Source organism: Xenopus laevis, chromosome 8S, assembly GCF_017654675.1.
Source record: "Xenopus laevis strain J_2021 chromosome 8S, Xenopus_laevis_v10.1, whole genome shotgun sequence".
In the NCBI taxonomy this organism is placed as follows: Eukaryota; Metazoa; Chordata; class Amphibia; order Anura; family Pipidae; genus Xenopus; species Xenopus laevis.
Genome location: NC_054386.1, coordinates 5,209,460 through 5,236,289, shown reverse-complemented (window position 1 = coordinate 5,236,289; position 26,830 = coordinate 5,209,460). Strand labels below are relative to the sequence as shown.

Here is a 26,830-nt window from a genome sequence, read left to right as displayed (position 1 = left end):
CGACTGCATGGGAGTTTTTAATGACTCCCATGAACTCAAAATTCGACCCTTGATAAATCTGTCACCCAGACATAAAAAGCTGTATAATAAAAGTCCTTTTCAAATTAAACATGAAATCCTAATTTCTTTTTTTATTAAAGCATTCATAGCTGTTGTAAACTCATTTAAACATCTCAGCTGTCAATCAAATATTGTCTGCCCCTCCTCTATGCCTTAGGCAGACAATAACTTTCACTTTCCATTCAGCACTTCCTACATGTCACTGCTCCCCACACTCCCCCAGTTCTCTTCACCATTTAATTGTGTAACCAGGACATGGGGATGGACATCAGGTCCCCCATTCTGGTGCACAAACAAGATTCTGAGATGATACAAGGCTCGTCTTAATAACAGTGTCCACAAAATGAGGCAACTTTTAGTATGTTATAGAATTTTCAGTTCCTAGCAACTTTGCAATTGGTTTTCATTATTTATATGTTATACTTTTTGAGTTATTTGCCTTTTTCTGCTGACCCTTTCCAGCTTTCAAATGGGGGTCACTGACCCCATGTAAAAAACAAATGCTCTGTAAGGGTACACATTGATTGTTATTGCTACTTTTTATTATTCCTATTTCTATTCAGGCCTCTTCTATTCATAAGTTTTTTAGGCATGCGCCGAATCCAGGATTCGATTTGGGATTTGGACAGGATTCTCCCTTTTTCAGCAGGATTCAGATTTGGGCAAATCCTTCTGCCTGGCTGAACTGAATATGAACCCTAATTTGCATATGCAAATTAGGGCGGGAGGGAAATCACGTGACTTTTTGTCACAAAACAAGGAAGTAAAAAATATTTTCCCCTTCCAACCCCTAATTAGCATATGCAAATCAGGATTCGGATTCGGCCGAAGGATTCGGGGATTCAGTCGAATCCAAAATAGTGGATTTGGTGCATCCCTACAGTTTTTATTCAAATCAATGAATGGTTACTAGGGTAACTTGGACCCGAGCAACCAGATTGCTGAAATTGCAAACTGCAGAGCTGCTGAATAAAAAGCTACAGTAAAAAAGAAAAAATGAAGGCCAAATGAAAAGTTACCCATTCTATGACATATTAAAATTTAACTTAAAGGTGAACCACCCCTTTAAGGTATGAAGATCCAAATTACAGAAAGATCCATTATTCAGAAAACCCCAGGTCCCAAGCATACTGGATAACCTGTACTGCTAACATTTTATAATAAGGTCTTGCAAGTTGAGTCCACTAAATCTATTTTTACTCTGTAATCCTTGTATTACTGTTGATTGGAAATTAATGTAATGCGCTGTGGAACTTGCTGGCACTTTAAAAATACATCATGATTATGAAGGGAGACATACGGAAATTTCTTACACAACATATTCATGTATGTTTTTCTATACACACAGCACTGTTACAGCAGGACAGTGCATTAATAGAACAAATGGAGTTTAATCCTTTAATAAATACAAATCAAAAAATACAAAGTACAGTTAAAATTCAAGATTAAGTGCCAAGTGTTAAAGAGACAAAAAGAAAGTCCTTGACAGTAGAGCTTACAATGCCCAGGGCTTCCCTCGTTCTCTTTATTTTTCTTATAGGGATGCACCGAATCCAGGATTCGGCCAGGATTTGGCCTTTTTCAGCAGAATCCTTGTGCCGAATCCTAATTTGCATATTTAAATTAGGGCCGGTAGGGAAAACATCACAAAAGAAGAATTTTTTCCACTTTTTCCATTCCTGACCCTAATATGCATATGCAAATTAGGATTCGGGTTCAGTATTCGGCCGAATCTTTCAACAAGGATTCGGCCGATTGGAAAAAAGTGGATTCAGTACATCCCTAGTTTTAACAGTACAGTATTGGCCTTTTAGTCACTCAATTCATTACATTATGGTGTTTTCTCACATATTGTTCAATTTATATCTTCCCTTTCAGTTACCACTCATTTTAATTGCAAGTATTGTTGGGGTGGGTATCGGTCAATTCCTAATAATAATTTAAATTATTGTAAATCCTTCAATTCCTAGATTGCCTGCTCATTGGTTACTCGCCAGTCAATACTTAGAAGTGGTTCTATTATGTACTGGTCATTAAGTAATTGTACCTTGTAATTAATGTAATGGTCTACATTTCTTTACATAGGATTTTGTCCAGTTTGGAATTTCAGCAGCTATCTGTGTTGGATGTTGAATAGGAGAGGGCTTTTTAGCTTTTTATTCAGCAACTCTTCAATTTGCATTTTAAGCAATCTGGTTGCTAGGGTGCAAATACCCCTAGCAACCAGGCATTGATTAAATAATAGACTGAAATAGGAATAGGAGGGCTGAATAGAAAGATGAGTAATACCAAGTATCAATAACAACACATGTGTAGCCTTACAGAGCATTTGCTTTTTAGAAGGGGTCAGCAACGCCCATTTAAAAGCTGCATTTTTAGCCATATATGTTTTTAAAGTTTAGTTCTCCTTTAAGGGAACAGTTCGGTGTAAAAATAAAAAAAAACTGGGGAAAGCAATAGGCTGTGCAGAATAAAAAATGTTTCTAATATAGTTAGTTAGCTAAAAATGTAATATATAAAGGCTGGAGTGAGTGGATGTGTAACATAATAGCCAGAACACTACTTCCTGCTTTTCAGCTCTCTAACGCGGAGTTAGTCAGTGACTATAAGGCGGCCCATATGGGACATAACAGTTCAGTGAGTTTGCAATTGAGCCTCAGCATTCAGCTCAGATTCAAAAGCAACAGTTATGACCCATGTGCCTCCCCCTCAAGTCACTGATTGGTTACTGTCTGGTAACCAATCAGTGGAAACCAAGAGAGCTGCAAAGCAGGAAGTAGTGTTGTGACTATTATGTTACACATCCAGTTACTCCAGCCTTTATACATTACATTTTTGGATAATTTACTATATTAGAAACATTGTTTATGTTGCACAGCCTGTCTATTTACCTAGTTTTTATTTTTCCCATTGCTGCTGACTTTTCCCAGTCTTACGTTGCAGCCCCCTCCTCAGGAGGAAGGGCCATGATAATGGAGGGATCTACCCAGTGTGTAACAGAAATGTTCAGCAATATGAGGAGAAAGCAAAACAAAAAAAATTTCTAGCCAGCTTTTGTGTGCAGGCTGCTTTCATTCCTTATACAGTTAGGTCCATAAATCTTTTGACAGAGACAACTTTTTTTTCTAATTTTGGTTCTGTACATTACCACAATGAATTTCTAATGAAACAACTCAGATGCAGTTGAACTGCAGACTTTCACCTTTAATTCAGTGGGTTGAACAAAAAGATTGCACAAAAATGGGAGGAACTAAAGCCTTTTTTTAACACAATCACTTCATTTCAGGCTCAGAAATAATTGGACAAATCAAAAAACTGAAAATAAAATGTTCATTTCTAATACTTAGTTGAAAACCCTTTGCTGGCAATGACAGGCTGAAGTCTTGAACTCATGGACATCACCAGATTCTGGGTTTTCCAGGCCTTTACTGCAGCCGCTTCTTTCACTTGCTGTTTGTTTGTGGCCTTTCTGTCCCAAGTTTAGTCTTCAACAAGTGAAATGCAGATCAATTGGGTTCAGATCAGGTGACTTGGCCATTCAACAATATTCCACTTCTTTGCTTTGATAAACTCCTGGGTTGCTTTGGCTGTATATTTTGGGTCATTATGAGACGCCTCCCAATCAATGTGAGTGCATTTAGCTGGATTTGAGCAGACAGTGTCTCTGAAGAGCTCACAATTCATTCTTGTGCTTCTGTCCTGTGTCACATGATGGATAAACACTAGTGTCCCAGTGCCACTGGCAGCCATGCACGCCCAAGCCACCACACTGCCCCCCAAATCTTTTATACATCATGTGCTATGCTTTGGATCATCAGCTCTTCCACTCCTTCTCCAGACTTTTTTCTTGCCATCATTCTGATAGAGGTTTATCTTGGTTTCATCTGTCCAAAGAATGTTTTTTTCTAGAACTGTGCTGGCTTTTTTAGATGTTTTTTTTTAGCAAAGTCCAATCTAGCCTTTGTATTATTGCTTATGAGTGGCTTGTACCTTGCAGTGCCCCTTCTGTATTTACTTTCATACAGTCTTCTCTTTATGGTAGACTTGGAAATTGATACTCTACCTCCTGGAGAGTGTTGTTCACTTGTTTTGCTGTTGTGAAGGGCTTTCTCTTCACCATGGAAATGATTCTGAGATCATCCACCACTGTTGTCTTCCGTGGACGTCCAGGTCTTTTTGGGTTGCTGAGTTCACCAGTGATTTCTTTCTTTCTCCGGATGTACCAAACTGTAGATTTTGCCTCTCCTAATATTGTAGCAATTTCTCGGATGGGTTTTTTCTGTTTTTGCAGCTTAAGGAGGACTTGTTTCACCTGCATGGAGAGCTCCTTTACAACCATGTTGTCTGTTCCACATACAAGCACCCTCCTCAAAACAACTCCAGGGCTTTTATCTGCTTCATTGATAATGACATAACGAAGGAATTGCCCCCACCTGCCCATGAAACAGCCTTTGAGTCAATTGTCCAATTGCTTTTGAGTCCCTGAAATGAAGTGATTGTGTTCAAAAAAGGCTTTAGTTCCTCACATTGTTATACAATCTTTTTGTTCAACCCACTGAAATAAAGCTGAAAGTCTGCAGTTCAACTGCATCTGAGTTGTTTCATTTAAAATTCATTGTGGTAATGTACAGAACCAAAATTAGAAAAACAAGTTGTCTGTCCAAATATTTATGGACCTAACTGTATTCATGCCTTCATTATGAGGCCGTTTATCTGGCTTACATGTATGGAAACTCAGCAAATTTTAAATGTATTTGTTTTTTTGGGCAGAAATCTGGTGCCAAGCATTTAACTTTAAAGGGATTCTGTCATTGGCAAACATGTTTTTTTTCAAAACACATCAGTTAATAGTGCTACTCCAACAGAATTCTGCACTGAAATCCATTTCTCAAAAGAGCAAACAGATTTTTTTTTATTCAATTTTGAAATCTGACATGGGGCTAGACATTTTGTCAATTTCCCAGCTGCCCCCAGTCATGTGACTTGTGCCTGCACTTTAGGAGAGAAATGCTTTCTGGCAGGCTGCTGTTTTTCCTTCTCAATGTAACTGAATGTGTATCAGTGGGACATGGGTTTTTACTTTTAAGTGATGTTCTTAAATCTACCAGGCAGCTGTTATCTTGTGTTAGGGAGCTGCTATCTGGTTACCTTCCCATTGTTCTTTTGTTTGGCTGCTGGGGGGAAAAAGGGAGGGGGGTAATATCACTCCAACTTGCAGTACAGCAGTAAAGAATGATTGAAGTGATTGAAGTTTATCAGAGCAAAGTCACATGAATTGGGGCAGCTGGGAAATTGACAAAATGTCTAGCCCCATGTCAGATTTCTAAATTGAATTAAAAAAAAATCTGTTTGCTCTTTTGAGAAATGGATTTCAGTGCAGAATTCTGCTGGAGTAGCACTATTAACTGAAAAAAATGTTTTTCCCATGACAGTATCCCTTTAAAGTAAATGAGGGTCTTTACTGTCAGCTTCAGGCATATATCTGTTAGCTAAAAATTGCCACTTTGCATATGCCACATCAGCTATAACCCTTTACCAGTATGATTGGAACTATTTACTAACTATAACCTTGAGAATCTTGCCTGGTGGTCTAGTGGGTCCCTCTGCACCCTCGGCGCGAAAGCCCGTTTCATCCAGCTCCTCCGTCGTCTTCTTGAATAATTGCGCCACATTTATGGGTTTCGTGCAGCTTCGGCTGAGTTTGTGTCGCGAAATTCAAATATTATTATTAAGAAACCATGTTGCTGTATTTTACTAATATGTCTAGTTCATTTTTATGTAAGGTAATGCATAATTGTGTGGATATGTTTGCATGTGATTCTTCTATTCCTCTGCTTGTGCCAAAAGCATGTAGGGTAGGGGGGGTAGGTTTTTTTTTACTTTACGATTGAATTCTACTTTAATGTGCATTTGTGTCAATACATGTATGGGGTTGTACTCTTGTACGTCACCCAATGGGGATAAGGACAAGTAGAGCCAAATGGTTTCTAAAACAGAGGAAAAATCTTCTAACCTTTGTTTTTATAATGTTTGCTTATGTTTATATGTATAGGAATGAATACTCAACACAATGGCTAGCAGGTTATCACTTTCTGTTCTTCATCGTTCCTGGTTGTACCTCTCTTCTTCTAAAGTGTGCCTTAGATTTATGTGGGTGTTCACATGTAGTAGAACTATGACCTGGAATCCTTATTTTTATAGCATGAATAACTGGCAACCGTATCAGTATAAATCTTCTTGTTAATCAGCATAAAACCTCTTCTCTCCTCTCTTCAGCCTCTGGGTAAATGGAAGTCTCCTCTGGGAGCCGGATGATATCAAGTAACGGAAGATTTGCTTAGCAGCTCCAACAGCAACTGCAATGAGCGGAGGAGGAGAGCAGCCGGATATACTTACTGTAGGAATCCTAGTCAAGGAAAGATGGAAAGTGGTAAGTGAAGTAAAAACCAATATTTACTGCAATATTGGGATACTGTATGCACAGTGCACATTTGTCCCCTTAAACTGATTTATTCTAAAGGTGGCCATAGACGCACCGATATTATCGTACAAAAGATATATAATTGGTGTGTGTGGGAGACAAGGTGACCAATATCCGTAAAAAGCCTTGGATATCATCTCATTGAGTGATCGATCGGGCTGGACTGAAAATCGGGCACGTTTTGAAGGTGCCCAAACATTGTAACGTTAATGCTGACTTGTCAGATAGAGCTAAAGAATTTACTTTGTTTTTCATGCATATCTGATGATTCAGCTCTTAATGTTAAACAAGAAAAGCTCAACACCTTGCGCAGATATCAAGTCAGATGCCCAATACTAAAGGTTTCCAAACCAGAGAAAAACAAAAAATACAAACAACGTATGCACTTCCTTAATTGAATAAAATATCACCAAATTTAAAGGGATACTGTCATGGGAATTTTTTTTTTTTTTTTTTCAAAATGAATCAGTTAATAGTGCTGCTCCAGCAGAATTCTGCGCTGAAATCCATTTCTCAAAAGAGCAAACAGATTTTTTTATATTCAATTTTGAAATCTGACATGGGGCTAGACATATTGTCAATTTCCCAGCTGCCCCAAATCATGTGACTTGTGCTCTGATAAACTTCAATCACTCTTTACTGCTGTACTGCAAGTTAGAGTGATATCACCCCCTTCCTTTTTCCCCACAGCAGCCAAAGAAAAGAGCAATGGGAAGGTAACCAGATAGCAGCTCCCTAACACAAGATAACAGCTCCCTGGTAGATCTAAGAACAACACTCAATAGTTAAAACCCATGTTTCACTGAGACACATTCAGTTACATTGAGAAGGAAAAACAGCAGTCTGCCAGAAAGCATTTCTCTCCTAAAGTGCAGGCACAAGTCACATGACTGGGGGCAGCTGGGAAATTGACAAAATGTCTAGCCCCATGTCAGATTTTAAAATTGAATATAAAAAAATCAGGTGTCAAGTCGGATGCAACGGAAATAAGGTAAGAGATGAAAATGTTGGATTGTGTTGCAACATTCATCCGACATGACTTTCGGATGCAGGTGCATATGACAGTCGCGTCGGACTATGGTGCGACACAATCCAACATTGCTGTTGCTTATAGTAATAGCTTTTGTGACGAAAAGTCACATGATTTCCCTACTCGCCCTTAATTTACATATACAAATTAAGATTCAGTTGGGCCATGCACAAGGATTCGGCCGAATCCGAATCCTGCTCAAAAAGGCCGAATCCTGAACCAAATCCTGGATTCGGTGCATCCCTAGTGTTTGCGTAGCGCGTTGGATCGCTTTGAAATCGCCCGTGGAGTCCTACCCTTAAGGATCAATCATTCTGTGTCTGTCAGTTATCAACTGTATATTTTGATGTAATCTGTATGTTCATTGTATACTTCATTTATTGTACAGTACTGTGGAATATGTTGGTGCTAAAATGTACAAGTAGGTAATAAAACATAACTTTTTGGCCTCTGTGTATATATATATATATATATATATATATATATATATATATATATATATATATATATACATTTTTTTTTTTTTAGTTGATTTTAAAGTTTTTGTGTAGAGAGCGCCTGGCTTATATAAAAGGTGCATTGTCACATGTTGCCTATATCAAGGGTTACTCATAAAAGCATTACATTGATGGTCTCATAGAAGATGACAAGGATCAGGTGCGTGGAAAACCTCTAGGGAAATTCAAGCTGGATTGGATTAATCATTGTGACTTTCTTATCAACAAGAGAATTTTTAAGTAAAAATATAAATGAAGTGGTGTGCATAATTTATATGAAAGAGATTTCTGCTTTCTTACAAAATGTCCCTGAAGAGAAGGGTAATCACCTGGTGTTGGGGGTATTATTTGCTTCTATGTTTTAATGGGAAGGCACTCATATGGATTTATGAACTGCAATCCTATCCCCCTGCTCATTAATCCTTCAGCTGCTTTATTACTATTTTAGTGTTTGGCCTTTATGCACTTATTGGTGCAAATAAAGGATGTACCGTATATACTCGGTATAAGACGAGTTTTTCAGCCTCCAAAATATGCTAAAAAACTCTACCTCGGCTTATACTCGGGTCAAGCGCAAAAACGGTCACCGGCATCCAAAAACGAGACACCGGCACCTCCAATGGGAGCAGAAACCCTCAATTTTTTGATTGAAACTTACCAGAAGCTGCTGCATTTCTCACCCTAGGCTTATACTCGAGTCAATAAGCTTTCCCAGTTTTTGGAGGTAAAATTAGGTACCTCGGCTTATACTCGGGACGGCTTATACTCGAGTATATACGGTAGATTATTAATGGTTTAGAGCAGGGATCCCCATCCTTTTGAACCCGTGAGCAACATTCAGAAGAAAAAGGAGTTGGGGAGCAATGCAAGCATGAAAAATCTTACTTGGTGGTGCAAAATAAAGGCTGTGATTGGCTATTTGGTAGCCCCTATATGGACTGACAGCCTTCAGGAGGCTCTGTTTGGCAGTACATCTGGTTTTTATACAATCAGAACTCGCCTCCAAGCCTGGAATTGAAAAATAAGCTCCTGCTTTGAGGCCACTGAGAGCAACATCCAAGGGGTTGAAAAGCAACATGTTACACATGAGCTACTGGTTGGGGTACAGTGGTTTAGAATATTAACTAAATCTATATATATTCTAGACTCTGGAGTCAGTTACCATAATGCAATTGACATATTAGACACATTCACGCATTGTTTTCCAGCTTTAAATATATCTGCAGGTTTTTATGTGTGTGCTGGTAATTATGTGGGCTGTAAAAATACAGCCTTCTGTAAGGTTAAAATTACATGAGCTGTTGGGGTAGTTGAGGGCAAGTTGATGAGTTAATTGTTGGACAATTAGTAAATTCCAAAAAGATAAGACAGGACCCTGCCCTTGTCTCAAAATAAATATCTGGAACCAACGAGGAGGCCATGCAGCTTAAATGACATGAAATTAAAAATAAAAAATTAAGCTCCATGCTACTTTACCGTCATGTTATTGAGTAATCTGCTTTATTGTTGCTTTATAATTGCTTATTGTGCCTGTTCCATTTCTATGCTACTTTGTTTGTCTTTTTAAACTTTGTAAGATCATTGAAAGTTTAAATCAAACACTGTTTGTGAAATGAGGGTTTTTAGGCGCTTTTCAATTTCTTTGCAGCTACGCAAAATTGGTGGTGGTGGCTTTGGAGAGATATACGATGCCGTGGATTTGCTTACAAGAGAGAACGTAGCCTTAAAAGTGGAGTCGGCCCAGCAACCAAAGCAGGTTCTGAAAATGGAGGTTGCGGTCTTGAAGAAACTCCAAGGTAAAACTTAGCACCTTCCATGGGCTCTGGAGCAGTCAGAAGTGTTAAATAGTTGAAGGTCTAACATGCAGGGTGGAAGTATAAAAATAAAACCTAAAAGACCATTATATTTTTTTCGATTTCTTGGCAGTTCATGGTTTTTATTTACAAACCTGCTGATATATGAAAACTTAAATTTAGGCAGATTATTTGGTACTTTTTCCCTGTGCTGCTGTCATGGCTTATATTTAGAAACAAGATTTTTTAAACCTGTCATCGCTGAGCATTGAATCATTTTCTTAACCTTGGTCTAATGTTATTACTTCAATTAAGATGCATTTGCACATGACATCGAAGTAGTCTGCTTAAGATGAGTACAGTAACTTGGGACCAATAGCAGCAGCCACAAACTTGAGATCAATGCTAGCTCTCTCCAAAATAGCTAGGCACTATAAAAGAGAGACTTTGCAAAGAAACCTTCATAGTCAATAGTTGAAAAAATGAACAAGGTGTTTGTTAGGGGGCTTAAAAAATATCCTGCACTAAGAGAGAAATAGAAAAAAAAAGATTGCTAAAAATGTGTCGTTATCACGAATGCTTGGCCAATAAATAAATCAACCCCTTAGTGTGACTGATCCTTAAGTTAAGATTTTATCAGGACAAATATGGTATTTATATCTGTGTACAATCTTGAAAAACCTAGTTGACCAGCATGCTTCTCTTTTTAAGTCTCTATATAATGAGACAGTTGAAGGGAAATTATACTATTGGCCCATGGTCCATATACGGGCACATGAGTTCTGATTAAAAGTCATGCTATTGTCCTAAAACCTCAGCAGGCCTTTCGGCAGCAGTTCCAAAGGAATATAGTGCCCTTTACACTCACTAACATTGAAACCACTCTCTGAAACCCCTCTTCTAAAAATCTGGTCACCACACTGTACTCTATGCTTCTTTACACACTCCAATCCCCCTTTTGAACAGTGTGCACGGTTTGGCACCGTGACCTGCCGGAGCTGGATGATGAGGACTAGGAGGAGGAACGAGTAGAGCTTATGATTATTTGATCTCTACAAGAGACAAACTAATCCAATTTAAAATTATCCATAGGCTCCACTTGACGCCCTTACGACTACATTGTATGGGAATCCAGGACTCTCCCTGCTGCCCTAAATGTGATGCCTCTGAGGCTGACTACTTCCATCTAATACAGCTGTGCCCTCATATCTACCTCCTTTGGGAACTAGTCCTAAATTTCATCCAGAACGCAACGTCCCTACCAAATACTCTCACCCAAAACTTGCCTTTTTGGTATCATAGATGAAATTGGTTTAGACTCGGCAGCACGTATTCTGTTTAGAACCGTGTTATTTTATGCCAGGAAATCTATTCTTCTACATTGGATGGACCACTTCTCTCCAACACTCATCTGTTGGCTCAGTCTATCAGAAAGGGATAATATATTTTCTTTAATTTTGCAGGGAAAGACCATGTATGTCGATTTGTTGGATGTGGGAGAAACGACCGATTTAACTATGTAGTCATGCAGCTGCAGGTGAGTAACTTAAAAGGACACCTTTCCTATTGTAGCATGCTTTAATGCAATTATTTTAGGATTTGTATTCAGTCGGAACCTTCGGGGGTTATTTATTAAGCTCAGAATTTTTCAAAAAACATTTTATTGTAGGGAAAAAACTCGATAGTGTTAAAAGTCCGATTGATAAAAGTACTCCAACTCGACCTGCTGAGAACATGACAAAGTCAATGGCAGATATCCCGTTAACAATTGGAAGATTTTTTGACTTTCGCTGGCTTTCCAAAAAAAATCATAGCGTTCGGGCAATTTTATGAAAAAAAAACGTAGGTTTCAAGCAAAAAATCCGCAAACAATTGCAGGATTCTGATTATTTTATTGTGACTTTTTCTGCTCAAGAACAATTCATGACAAATTATTCATAAATAGTCTGTGCGGATTTGGTCTGAGTGGTTTTCAGAAAAAAGTGAGAACATTTCAGAGTTTGATAAATAACCTTTTTGTTCACAGGTGATGCAAATTTTATATGGATAAAATTTAAATAAACAAAAGTGTTTGCTTTGTTATATAGCCAAAAATTACTATGGATTTTGTGTATCAGTTTTAATAACTTGTTATATTATCTTATTGTTTGTTTATATCTGTTTTATTTTGAACTGCAAATAGAAAATTCGCAGATTGGGTTTTAGGGACTTTTTCTCTCTGTTTTAGGGTCGCAATCTGGCAGATCTACGCCGCAGCCAATCCCGAGGTACTTTCTCTATTAGCACTATGCTTCGCCTTGGCCGTCAGATCTTGGAATCCATAGAGAGCATCCATTCTGTTGGCTTCTTACACCGTGATATAAAACCGGTGAGTTACATTCAAATGAAGTTCACATACAGAAACATTGGCAAGTAAATAGAGACACACACAAAAAAATAAAAGATAAAAGTATTCCTATAATTAATTATTATTCATTATTTGGTTAAGATCATTTGCCATAGTCAAGATTAATCCCCCTTTGGTATTATGAGCTCTTTCTGAAAAAAAACTGTAAAAATGTTGTTTAGCTTTCAAATATCTAACTTTTTCACTCAACTTCTGCGCTGTTTTTCATCCTTGTATTTTTATTGGGTCATACAGTAGCATCGATTGGCAGCTTAGGGACCATAAAAGCCAGTTCCCACGGCTGCCCTGTCTGACGTTTCGACAGCTAATGGATTTTTTTAATATTATTTTCATCATCATTACAGTCATATTTTGACTGGCTACCCATGAATGAATCCTCAACAGTTTTTCTTAAAACTTTGTAAAATTCATTTTAAACTCTGTACGTTATAGCCGTAGCCATTTTTATAAATTCAAGCGGATGTCCACATAATTGCTGTTTTTGCATAAAAAATATAATTCTAAAAAACGTATACACTGTATGTTGATGAAAATGCTCCATGATTGTAAAGTTGTTTATAAATGCATTTAAAATCTTGTCTCTTGCAGTTGTTGTCTTATCTTATCCCTGACTCAAACCAATGCAACTTTGTATGAATAGTCCGCTGTCTGCCAGCCATGACTCTAAAGCTGGCCATACACAGGCCGATAAAAGCTCCAGACAGACTGAGTCGGCAGCTTATTGGCCTATGTGTGGGGCCCTTTGACGGGCTTCCCTGATCGATATCTGGCCGACAGTTAGCCAGATGTCGATCGGGCAGGGGTAAAAATTCTGTCAGATTGCGGACCACATCTGTTTGTTGATGCAGTCCCACAATCCGACTTCCCGTATTGTTTTCATTATGATCCGATCGTTGGGCCCTAGGGCCCACAATCGGATCAACCCAATATTGCCCACCTTGAAGGAGGGCATATCGGGAAGAGATCCGCTTGTTTGGCGAAATCGCCAAATGTGTGGATCTCTTTGTATGGCCACCTTAATTCCTACAATGCCTTGTTTGTTCTTAAATTATCAGGGCAGATAGCACTCATTTTTGGTAGCTTAAAGGGGAAGGAAACCTCGTTGGCGCTAACCCCCCTCCCCCCTCCCGTGTATTGCCCCCTCCCTCCTCCCCCCTGGCCTACCCCTCCCGCTGGGTAAATGCCCCTAACTTGTTACTTACCCTTCTGCGCAGGTCCAGTCCAGGGAGTTCACAGGCGACATCTTCTTCCACGCGATCTTCTTCCTCCTTTGACCGGCGTTTTGGCGCATGCGCAGTAGGAGCATTTCGCCGGTACGCATCTACTGCGCATGCGCCAAAAGTCACGCGCATGCGCAGTAGATCGTACCGGCGAACCGATCCTACTGCGCATGCGCCGGTCAAAGCAGGAAGAAGATCGCGTGGAAGAAGATGTCGCCTGTGAACTCCCTGGACTGGACCTGCGCAGAAGGGTAAGTAACAAGTTAGGGGCATTTGCCCAGCGGGAGGGGTAGGCCAGGGGGGAGGAGGGAGGGGGGCAATACACGGGAGGGGGGGTGGGGGGTTAGCGCCGAGGAGGTTTCCTTCCCCTTTAATGCACAAACTGTCTTAATATCCTAAGCATATTCATTCAGAGCTTAGGTGAAGAAATAACATCAAAAGTGTAATGTTGTTGTAAATCGTAGCCTTTCTAGCGGAACGTTCCTCCAAACTCTCTCTTCCTTGAAGGAACAGAGAGTATTGAGGCACGTTTGGATTAAACACTTTTGTAAGTGGTGCAGCCTATGGTTTTTTTTACATTTATTCATTAATTTGTCCAGAGCTCTAAAGTGACTTGTCTTAAAGAATCAGTAACATCAATTTATTAATTAAAAAATTCGTTAGTGTAGAACAAAAAAAAACCACAAAGACATATTAAACGTTTAAATCGCTAAGTCTTTATTAAGAAATAACTTACCGAAAATCCGCTTGCACTCCTCTTCAGAAAAGGCTGCGCGCGATGATCCATCATGCGGCACTCGATTTCTCCTCCCTGGCTATCTCCTATAAGGAAAGCAGGGAGGAGAAATCGAGCACCACACAATGGATCGCCGGTTCGCCTTTTTTGAAGAGGAGCGCAAGTGGAGTTTCGGTAAGTTATTTCTTAATAAAGACTTAGAGATTTAAAAGTGTAATATGTCTTTGTGGGGTTTTTTTTTGGTTCTACACTAACAAATGTTTTAATAAAAAAAATTGATGTTACTGGTCTTTAAATGGCTTAGATTAGGTTCATCTGAATGCTCAGGATTTGGCAGTTTAAGTAAACATAAAACCCACCAATTCCAAAATCTGACAAAATTGTTTGGTAGGATATATGAGACCAAATGCTTTCTAAATGGCATACCTTGTCACTTGACAATATTAAGCATATAGCTACAAAGTTTTATAGAAATATGACAATACTTCCATCTTTAGGAACCAACCAAATAATCGTCCATCCTCATAGGATTAAGCAAATCCTTCCTAACATGAATATCTTAGTTGAGTGATGGGGTTAAGTTAATAGTTTTAACAAACAAGGCATACAATGAAAAGTAATTGGGCTATATCATGTATCACAGTGGTCCTCAACCAGTAGCTCGTGAGTAACATGTTGCTCCCCAACCCCTTGGATGTTGGTCTCGGTGGCTTCAAGGCAGGTGCTTAATTTTGAATTTCTGTCTTGGAGGCAAGTTTTGGTTGTATAAAAACCAGTTGTATTGCCAAATAGAGCTTTCTGTAGGCTTCCAGTTTACATAGGGACTACCAAATAGGCAATCACAGCCTTTCGTTGGCATCCTCAGGAACTATTTTCATGCTTATGTTGCTCCCCAACCTTACATTTAAATGTGGCTCATGGGTGAAAAAGGTTGGGGATCCCTGATGTATCATTTCTTATCTGCTTTTCTTAAACAAATGGAAATCTGCTCAAATATATATTTTCAAAATGATACACATGTAATTTAAGTTCCTTAGAAGATATTTTACTTCCACATATCTACCTTCTTCTCACACTCTAGTCCAACTTTGCCATGGGACGTTTTCCAAGCACCTGCAGAAAGTGTTACATGCTGGACTTTGGCCTTGCGCGGCAATTCACCAACTCCTGTGGGGAGGTCCGTCCGGTAAGTCACAGATGTTGCAAGTCAAAAGTAGAGCTGCTTTTCCCATGCGCTAAAATACAAGGATACATTAAAATCCTAATGGCATTGGGGAAGTAGGCAGGGCTGATCCTATCAAACGTGGGGCCCGATTGTGACCATGTTGGCGGGGCCCCTAGACAAAGTGTTGCTGGCTACTGACACACCAAGTATTTAGGAAAATAAGGGCATACAGGCACAAAGTAGAAAAGAAAGGGGCAGACAAGGTAAGAGAGTGAGAGGGATGAAATAGGGGCACATAATAGGGGCACACAGGGTAAGAGAGAGGGGGAGGAAATAGGAGAGTGGACTGGGCCAATTAGTTTGGGGCAGGCTGGGCCGATTCAGCTTGGGAGCAGGCTTGGTTGGATTGGGGGCAGGCAGGGCCTATGAGATATGGGGCAGGCTAGACCTATGGAGTTGGGGGATAGGCTGGCTTATCAGAGTTGGGGGTGGGCTGGACCTATGGATTTGGGGATGGGCTGAACTCTCAAAGTTGGGGGCAGGCCAGGCAGCATCATGTGCTGAGGGAAATATTATCTGTGGTGCGGGGCCCCCAGAGGTGCGGGGCCCCCAGAGGTGCGGGGCCCTATTGGGCCCAATTGGTCCAATAGGCCTAAGGCCGGCCCTGGAAGTAGGGGGTGGCTTTGTTGGTCTAATTTGAAGTAGTTGGTTGTTATTTGCTTATAACTAGTAATGGGTGAATATCGAAAAATCACAAAACAGGAGAAAAAAAATTGCAAAATGCATTGGTCAGTGGGCGACAAATTATTTTTGAGGCACAACAATTTTTTTGTGGCAAAACCTGGCGAACAATTTTGCTCATCACTACTTACCGTACAACTTCGATGAGTTTTATGACTCATAGAAAAAATTATTTTCCAACACCAAATATGTGTTACAGATTATGATTTATGGTTTGCGGTGGTGTTGGTGGGGGGGCATCTTGTGCCGCTTGACTTTCTTTTCTCAACAAACATGGCTTCAACTGCACATATTCATGGTTTATAATTTCTTGGAAGAGAACATAATAAGGTACAGGATGATGTCTGCAGCCTTGCTCTGCTATAATAGATATCTAATGCAAGAAAATATATACAGGATCCATTATCCAGAAAGCTCCAAATTATAGAATGGATATCTCCCATAGGGGTAAATTTATCAAAGAATGAAGTTCCGCCTAGAGTGAAATTCCGCAACCCTCAATTCTTTCTGTGGGATTTTGAAAGGCGTATTTATCAATGGGTGAAGTGAAAGTTCACCCTTTGATAAATACGCCTATAAAAATCCCATAGAATTGAATGGAGAGTGGCGGAATTTCACTCTAGTGACGGAACTTCACTATTAACTTCACTCTTTGATAAATATACCCCATAGAGTCTATTCTAAACAAATACAGGTATGGGACCTGTTATCCAGAATGCTCGGGACCTGGGGTTTTCCGGATAACGGATCTTTCCGTAATTTGGGTCGTCATGCCTTAAGTCTACTAGAAATTAATTTAAACATTAAATAAAACCAATAGGCTGGTTTTGCTTCCAATAAGGATTAATTATATTTTAGTTGGGATCAAGTACAAGGGACTGTTTTATTATTACACAGAAAAAATTGAAATCATTTTTAAAAATGTGGATTATTTGGATAAAATGGAGTCTATGGGAGAGTTTCTGGATATCTGTTTTCTGAATAAGGGATCCTATACCTGTAATATACATCTTGTAAAATGATTTTCATTTTTCTTTGCCTTGTACTTGATCCCAACTAAGACCCTTATTTGAGGCAAAACAATCCTGTTGGGTTTATTTGATGTCGAAAGGGGTTTTTTTTCGTAGACTTAAAATATGGAAATCCAAATTACAGAAAGATGCATTCTGGATAACTGGTCTAACAAACAAACAAGTGTTCTGATTCTGCACATCCAAGGAAAATGTGCATTTAAAATCTTCAAATTGAATCTGCTTGGGAACAAGTAGGTGAGAGGTGTCTTTTCAGAAAGAGTAGAGGGTGAAATCTCCAATATGGGTATTGTGCTTCTAAAATGCCAAAGAGCTGGTTGTGTTTGCTTATAAATTGAGTTAATACACTAGATTTGTGTATTGAATGTTTAAACTAACAGCAGAATGCTATGTCAGGCTGCATCCATTATATACTGTCACATGTGCTGACTAACGCGTGTTAGTGATCAGAGCTTTCTCAGCATCACCGATGGCTACTTTGCCTGCCTGTGTATTTGCTCATCAGATTCTCATTTACATTTTGAACATTTTAGCAGTTTACTTAGCATTGTGCAATGATCTGGGAAGGTTGTTACACACTGCCTCATGCATAATATTGCCCCATTGAGGGTTTTGTCTAAACCTTTCTACTTGAGTTTCAGAATTGAATTCATACTGCTGTGTATGCTCTGTTTATTATTCAGGAATGCTTTGGTTTTCTTGTGTAGATAATGTAATGGTGTGAAATAGGAACAAGGGAAGATGATAGTGGTCACTGAGTGATTTGGGTTATAGGAATTCTTTCTGTAAAACGAAATTATACATTTCTAGACACACCCTGCCTGCTAGAGCAGCATTTTTCAGTTCAAAACCATAAAAAAGGTTGTATAATCTTTATACGTAGCAGCAAATTCTCCATTGGTTTTAAGCAAACGTTGTAAGAAAAACCAGAGGGATTTGAGAGGGCTTTTAGTTCTCCAGTTTGGAATCTTCAGCATCTGGTTGGCAGGATCCAATGAAACAGTGGATCAAATGAGAAACTGGAAGATAAAGGGGTAAGGGCCTAAATATAAATAAACAATGACAATAAAATTGTGTGTCAGAGCAATAGTATTTCAATGCCGGGATCAGTGACCCCCATTTTTAATGCTGGAAGAAGCAAATATTTCAAAAACAATAAATTAAGACTAGGGATGCACCGAATCCAAGATTTGGCCTTTTTCAGCAGGATTCGGCCGTATCCTTCTGCCCGGCTGAACCGAATCTTAATTTGCACATGCGAATTAGGAACGGGGAGGGAAATCTCGTGACTTATTGTCACAAAGCAAGAAAGTAAAAAATGTTTACCCTTCCCACCCCTAATTTGCATATGCAAACTAGGGTTCGGTATTCAGCCAAATCTTTCGCAAAGGATTTGAGGGTTCAGCCGAATCCAAAAAAAAAAAAGAATTCGGTGCATCCCTAATTAATACCGACTGGAAAGTTGGTGAATTACCCCTTTATTATTTTGATTCATTTATCCATTTGATCATTTGATTTATTTTCATGCAAAATATTATATAGACAAACCCAGAGAGCAGGTGTTAATTGACAAAGGTGTTGACCCTGTTCTGTCTCAAACCCAACTAATGTCTCCTGTTGTTCTTTAGGCCAGTATTTTAGGGTTGCAGCATTTGTTTCTCTCTAGGCAGCACTGACCACATAATCAAATTGCCTTTGTTCCAATGACAACAAAAATGTTGATTTGGTACTAAGCAGATCTGCATCACAGTTGTAACTTGCATTTTTGCGATATGCATTTACGTATCTGGCTTCGGTAGCCAAGTTATTTTCCTCAAGATGAGATGTGGAGATACTCAGGGCTCAAAAGGGGGCACGGAGACTTCCATTGCAAACACTCATTTGTTAAATGAACTTGAAAATAAATTAAATTAGGTTTGCAGCTTAATTTCTTTTGTATAATGGCCTCAGTGGGAAGCTAGGGTGTTATAACTCTTTATTCTTTTAGCTACTCAACTGTTAAAGGGATCCTTTCATCATCAGTTAATAGTGTTTCTCTAGCCGAATTCTGCACTGAAATCCATTTCTCAAAAGAGCAAACAGATTTTTTTATATTCAATTTTGAAATCTGACATGGGGCTAGACATTTTGTCAATTTCCCAGCTGCCCCTGGTCATGTGACTTGTGCCTGCACTTTAGGAGAGAAATGCTTTCTGGCAGGCTGCTGTTTTTCCTTCTCAATGTAACTGAATGTGTCCCAGTGGGACATGGGTTTTTACTATTGAGTGCTGTTCTTAGATCTACCAGGCAGCTGTTATCTTGTGTTAGGGAGCTGTTATCTGGTTACCTTCCCATTGTTCTTTTGTTTGGCTGCTGGGGGGGGGGAAAGGGAGGTGGGTGATATCACTCCAACTTGCAGTACAGCAGTAAAGAGTGATTGAAGTTTATCAGAGCACAAGTCACATGACTTTGGGCAGCTGGGAAATTGACAATATGTCTAGCCCCATGTCAGATTTCAAAATTAAATATAAAAAAATCTGTTTGCTCTTTTGAGAAATGGATTTCAGTCCAGAATTCGGCTGGAGCAGCAAATGCATTACATTACACAAGTCCAGGGATCCTTAATAAAGACAATAGAGTTGTTATATTGCCCTACATATGAGCCCACTGTATAGTTCATGTGCCATATGTTAGAAAACGTACGGGGGAACCCGGTTACCCCAAAATATTTTAGGACTTTTGCAGGCTATCACTCTGAAAAAAGCAAAAGACGCCAGATCTATGCACTCCAATGCACTTCTCCTGGTCTGAGCCGATGAAGGCAAGTCTGGTGAAAGAGGTAACGTTCAGTAATATCCGCATCTTAGTGAATTTGCGGAGTAACATCCAATCGCCAGAGCGTAAATTCGCCTGGCGATAGAGTGCGAATGACCGTTGGCGTCTGTCTCGTTTGCTAGCGCAGGTACGCCTTTATCGTTAGTAAATCGGCAAAGTGCCTGAAAGCGGTAACACTGGCCACTTCGCTGCTTAGTAAATTTACCCCCATGAATGTTTTTCCTCATAAAGTGAGGTGAAACATGAATTTACTTTCAATGAGCTGAGAAAAGTAAATCCTAGCGTGAAGAGTAGAATCTATTATAACCACAAAAGGAGGACGGACAAACTTAGTATTAATTCCTGTGCTACTGAGATGTTTGACAAGCGGGTTGACCATATGTCAGATAGATGCATCATACTCTGATAAACTGCTTAAAGGAGAAGGAAACCCCCTGCGCATGCGCCAAAAGTCACGGAAAACTTTGTGACTTTTGGCGCATGCGCAGTAGATCCGTACCGGTGAAATGCTCCTACTGCGCATGCGCCACAAACGCCGGTCAAAGCAGGAAGAAGATCGCTTGGGAGAAGATGGCGCCCGTGAACTCCGTGGACTGGACCTACGCAGAGGGGTGAGTAACAAGTTAGGGGCATTTGCCCGGTGGGACAGGTAGGCCAAGGGGAGGGTTTTTGCGTCCGGGGAATTTCCTTCTCCTTTAAAAGAGTGCATTCTTGTGCAAGTTTGCTTATGGTGTAGATTTAAGGCCAATCTTATACACCCGAGGAAGCACAGCATTCTATATCTTACTGGCTCCTTACTGGAGCAACATTATTTTTATCCTTTTTGTGAACAATGTTATAATGACTTGAAATTTCTGAAATTCTAGGATACGCGTATTTATAAATGTCAGAGACTGTACACAAAGTAAATTAGCCTTTGCATTTCATTAGAACACACTTGCACGCCGCATTTGTAAATATTTCTTTTTCCGTTTTAGCCACGAGCTGTTGCTGGATTTCGTGGGACAGTTAGATACGCCTCAGTAAATGCACACAGGAACCGGGTGAGTCATATGCTGGGCCTGCCCATCAGAAATTGAGAGTGTACAAATGATATGCGAGAGAAAAAAAAATCACAATGCATTTGGTGCTCATAGCTTCAATCTAATGTTCTGGTATATTTGTTGGACAGGAGATGGGTCGACATGATGATCTGTGGTCTCTTTTTTATATGCTGGTAGAGTTTGTTGTAGGCCAGCTTCCCTGGAGGAAAATAAAGGACAAGGTATGTAAAATTGCAAGTTTTTTACTCTGAATAAAGTTAATTTAAAGATGAACCACCCCTTCAACGTCTACATAGCTGGGTGCTATTAAAGGAAAGGCAAAATTGATGCACTACATCCCCCTAAAGTTCTCATACAGATGCCCTTAATCCCTGTATTTTTGGCTCACCTATGTGTATAGAAAAGCAGAAAATCATGCATCGAGTTTAGCGCTCCTTCGGTAAAATGTGGCGGCCATCTTGGCAACGGATTACACGCTTCCTTTTCCTCTTCCTCCATATTGCGCATGCGCGAAAAATTCCCCTTATCCTCTGAAGCATGAAACGCCTCTCAAGCCTGCGCAATAGTAAGTAATTTGGCCCAACGAGACTCAAGGCTGCCTCGGGCAGTAGGGAGGAAGCTGCTTGAAAAACACAATATAATTCAATGTGAACATATTTTGTGTAGTATTTTGGTCTCTCATTAGACCCTTGTATGAAAACATCCCTTCAGTTATTTAGGCACTTGCAGAAACCAAGGTGCATTAAGTTGGTCTGATGTCTCATAGCCCCAGTGCTATCTCTTTATAATACACAAAAGCCATGAATATCCTGTAAATTATATCCTTATAAACGGTGAGTTCTGATGTCATCAGTTATAAACGGTGAGTTCTGATGTCATTTCTGTCATATGACTCATTGAAATTTGTGTATTATAATAAAGTACCCCCAATTGTAAAATATGAGGATATTAGACATTAAGCCCGTTAAATTAACGGGCGCTAGAACATATGTCGTCACATACCTCCCAACATTTCAGAATGGGTAACATTAGTAGGCAGGGCTCCCTTTGTAGCACTGGTGGCCAGGGGGGTGTTAACATTGGTGGCCAGGGGGGTTAACATTGGTGGCCAGGGGGGTTAACATTGGTGGCCGGGGGGGTTAACATTGGTGGCCAGGGGGGGTTAACATTGGTGGCCAGGGGGGTGTTAACATTGGTGGCCAGGGGGGTGTTAACATTGGTGGCCAGGGGGGTTAACATTGGTGGCCAGGGGGGGTTAACATTGGTGGCCGGGGGGGTTAACATTGGTGGCCAGGGGGGGTTAACATTGGTGGCCAGGGGGGTGTTAACATTGGTGGCCAGGGGGGTTAACATTGGTGGCCAGGGGGGGGTTAACATTGGTGGCCAGGGGGGCATTGGTGGCCAGGGGGGGTTAACATTGGTGGCCAGGGGGTGTTAACATTGGTGGCCAGGGGGGTTAACATTGGTGGCCAGGGGGCATTGGTGGCCAGGGGGGGTTAACATTGGTGGCCAGGGGGGTTAACATTGGTGGCCAGGGGGGGTGTTAACATTGGTGGCCAGGGGGGTTAACATTGGTGGCCAGGGGGGTTAACATTGGTGGCCAGGGGGGAGAGATCAAGATGGCGCTGGATCCAGTGCCACAGAACCACGCGGCGGGCATCCCCGCCGATGGCGTGGCGGGGGACCCTGCCGCACAGGTAATATTATTACAAAAAGTCACGAAGTGAAATCGGAAAACGGAGTTCCATGACCTGTATAAAAACACTCGGCCTTCGGCCTAGTGTTTTTATATGGTCATGAAACTCCTCGGTAACTTATAATATCCCTATATTTTACAAAAGGGGGTACTTTATTCACTATATATTATATAGACTTTTCTTTCATGTTTTTTGTATTTTTTTAGCATAGCTTTTATAACTTATTTTATTTATATTTCAATCCATAGGAACAAGTTGGTTCGATCAAGGAACGGTATGAGCATCGCCTAATGCTGAAACATCTTCCTCCAGAGTTTTCAGTCTTTCTTGAACATATCATCGGGTTAGACTATGTTACCAAACCAGATTATCAGGTGCTTATTTTATTTTTTTTTATATTTCTTGAAATGCCGACCAGCTGTCAAGGGCTTTGAGAACCGTGGTGTAAGGAAAAAGAACAGGCACTTCCAAAGACCAATCTTCCAGACAGACTTGTCAAGTAAAGAGTAGTTTATTTCAGTGCACAAGGATACAGCCTTACACGTTTCGTATCATTCTCATATGTAATCACTTAAATTTGATTTAATTTGAGAAGCCTTATCATTATTGGGTCCCTGAAAAACCTAAAATATTATGTTCCACATGACTTTGTGGGCTGGGACTTTTGTACAGGCTGTAAGAGCAAAAAAGTGAGTTTATTCTGACAACCGTCACCAGGGAACTAATTTCAGAGATCAAATAAGGTTGATGTTTTTAAAACCTTTTAATGGAAACTCTGCCACCAATTGGTAATTACATAGTGATAGCAACAGTGACACGATTTGAACAGAATCATGTCACTATTCCGCAAGCTATTGCTGGTTATTCTTAGTACAGGTGTCCCTCAGCCTCCCCCCAACACGCTCATACCAACTTTGTTGATTTCCTACATGGAGCAACTGAATGACAAAGTGCTTGGAGGCTATGTTCTGATAGGCTGGGACACTTTACTTTAAAGGGATCCTGTCATCGGAAAACATGTTTTTTTCATAATGCATCAGTTAATAGTGCTACTCCAGCAGAATTCTGCACTGAAATCCATTTCTGAAAAGAGCAAACAGATTTTTTTATATTCAATTTTGAAATCTGACATGGGGCTAGACATATTGTCAATTTCCCAGCTGCCCCTGGTCATGTGACTTGTGCCTGCACTTTAGGAGAGAAATGCTTTCTGGCAGGCTGCTGTTTTTCCTTCTCAATGTAACTGAATGTGTCTCAGTGGGACCTGGATTTTACTATTGAGTGTTGTTCTTAGATCTACCAGGCAGCTGTTATCTTGTGTTAGGGAGCTGCTATCTGGTTACCTTCCCATTGTTCTTTTGTTTGGCTGCTGGGGGGGGAAAAGGGAGGGGGGGCGATATCACTCCAACTTGCAGTACAGCAGTAAAGAGTGATTGAAGTTTATGAGAGCACAAGTCACTGCTGATAATATCTCTGCATGTATTGGCAATCGGACGATTTTCGGTGGGAGACTGTCCCTGGCTTTTGTCGGACATAACTTTTTCCCTAGTGATGTTGAAAGGTGTCACTGAGTTTATGATCACCTGAACAGGGCTGTAAATTGCCTTCTCTACAGTAGATACAACTTCCTAGTTTTTCTCTTAACTTTTTAGAGTAAACACTATAAATCTATTTGACACTCTCATACCACTAATTAGGCGCTGCTGCTAATTATGGCAAGAGGGAGCCACTTTCTACTCTTTGACCTAACTGACCTTGGTGAGGCAAGAACCCATGATCTCTTTGTATCATTGGAACCTCCAGTTCTTGGACATCTCTAGCATTATGCATAGGACTTTGGAACCTCCTTTTTCATATGAGTTTCAAAACTAAATTCTGACTGATTTTAATGGCAACAACAGTCTTGCAATTTAGCAATTATGTTTGTACAGTTGTGTTCAGAATAATAGTGTGTTATAAATAAAGCTCAAAATCCTTATAATAGTTTTATTTCCATAACACAAATTCATTGGGGACACTGCACATTCTATTCCAAAACATGAAAAAAATTTATCAAATTTGTGTTATTCCTTTACAGAAAGTGAAGAAAAGGGAATATTAGGCTGTTCCATAAAATAGCAGTGTCTGCATTCTTCTTTACAAACTCAAACATTCACTGTATCCTTTGAATCACTTAACTAATATTTAGTTGTATAGGTATGGGATTCGTTATCAGGAAACCCATTATCTAGAAAGCTCCGAATTACAGAAAGGTAGTTTCCCATATATCTATTATATACAAATTTTTAAAAATGATTTTCTTTTTCTCTGTAATAATAAAACGGTACCTTGTACTTGATCCCAACTAAGATATAATTAATCCTTATTGGAAGCAAAACCAGTTTGATTTGGGTTTATTTAATATTTATATGATTTTTAAATTGACTTAGACTTAGGTATGAAGATCCAAATTACGGAAAGATTTATGTGGGAAAACCCCAGGTCCCGAGCATTCTGGACAACAGGCCCCATACCTGTATAATCAGTGTTTCTGAGAACTGCTGCACATCTGTGTTACATGGAGTCCACCAACTTCTGGCACCTGTTACATTCCACAATTCTTCTACATTTCTTGCTTTTGCCTCACAAACACCATTTTTGATGTCACCCCATAAGTTTTCGATTGGAATCCGGGGATTGGGCTGGTCACTCCATAACGTCAATCTTGTTGGTCTGGAACCAAGATGTTGCTCATTTACTGGTGTGTTTGGGGTCGTTGTCTTGTTGAAACCCCCATTTCAAGGACATTTCCTCTTGGGCATAAGGCAACATGACCTCTTCAAGTATTTTTTTGTATTGAAATTGATCCATGATCCCTGGTATGTGATAAATAGGCCCAACACCACAGTATGAGAAACATCCCCATATCATGATACTTGTGCCCCCGGCTTCACTCTCTTCACTCTGTACTGTGACTTGAATTCAGTGTTTGGGGGTCGTCTGACAAACTGTCTGTGGCCCCTAAACCCAAAAAGAACAATGTTGCTTTCATCAGTCCACAAAATGTTGCGCCATTTCTCTTTAGGCCATTCAATGTGTTCTTTGGCAAATTGTAAGCTCTTCAGCACGTCTTTATTTCAACAATGGGACTTTTCTGGGGCTTCTTGTCGATAGTTTGGCTTCACATAGACGTCTTCTAATTGTAACAGTATCACAGGGAACTTTACTCCTTCTTTCATCTTCCTGGAGCTGATCATTGGCTGAGTCTTTGCCATTTTGGCTATTCTTCTATCCATTCAAATGGTAGTTTTCTGTTTTCTTCCACATCTTTAAGGTTTTGGTTGCCATTTTAAACCATTTGAGATTATTTTACCTGAACAGCCTATCATTTTCTGAACTTCTTTTTGTACTCTGTATATTTTCCCCTCTCTTATCAACTTTTTAATCAGTTTTTAATCATTTTGTTCTTCTGAACATTTTCTGGAACAACCCATTTTACACAGAGAGAAATGCACTATAACCAGCATACACAACATTTGATCCTTCCTTCCTTAAATAAGAGCCGTAATTGACATAATGAAGACATCACTTATTGAACTCGACACTGCTATTATTTGGAACAAGCTATTATTATTTTGAACACTGCTATTATTTGGAATGATTCAATGACACAGAATCAGCAGCATGTCATGACTGTTTGGGTCTGTTGGGTTTCTATTACTCTACTACACCTACTAGTAAATTATTTGCCATGTACAAATAGAATTTCTACCAAATACAGTGATAGATCAGGTCAGTGATGTCGGACTGCTATTCCTTGTATCTTACAGTATAGCTATCCTCCTGCAAGTAATATTTTCTCTTTTAACATCTTTTAAACCTTTGTTTTCCTACATACAGCTACTTGTATCTGTTTTCGACAATAGCATGAAGACGTTTGGGGTACTGGAAAGCGATCCATTTGACTGGGAAAAGAGTGGCTCGGATGGCTCTCTAATTACCACAACAACATCAACTACGCCTCAGCTTCACACGCGTCTGACCCCTGCTGCTATTGGGTATGAAACCAGTACTAATAAAGACAGTTATGAACCAATAAATATATCTCAATTTAACATTTGTCACGATTATATATA

General features: G+C 39.8%; 1 protein-coding gene across 1 annotated transcript in view; it reads left to right on the top strand.

The window, feature by feature from the left end:
- Window positions 1-26,830, top strand: part of ttbk2.S (tau tubulin kinase 2 S homeolog) — a 46,887-nt gene that overhangs the window by 8,102 nt on the left and 11,955 nt on the right. The window contains exons 2-10 of the mRNA XM_018232251.2: window positions 6,337-6,490; window positions 9,717-9,864; window positions 11,325-11,398; window positions 12,089-12,229; window positions 15,306-15,410; window positions 20,953-21,018; window positions 21,147-21,239; window positions 22,964-23,089; window positions 26,595-26,752. Coding sequence (XP_018087740.1) covers window positions 6,422-6,490; window positions 9,717-9,864; window positions 11,325-11,398; window positions 12,089-12,229; window positions 15,306-15,410; window positions 20,953-21,018; window positions 21,147-21,239; window positions 22,964-23,089; window positions 26,595-26,752 — 980 coding nt within the window. The 5' untranslated portion in view covers window positions 6,337-6,421. The remainder of the gene's footprint in view (window positions 1-6,336; window positions 6,491-9,716; window positions 9,865-11,324; window positions 11,399-12,088; window positions 12,230-15,305; window positions 15,411-20,952; window positions 21,019-21,146; window positions 21,240-22,963; window positions 23,090-26,594; window positions 26,753-26,830) is intronic.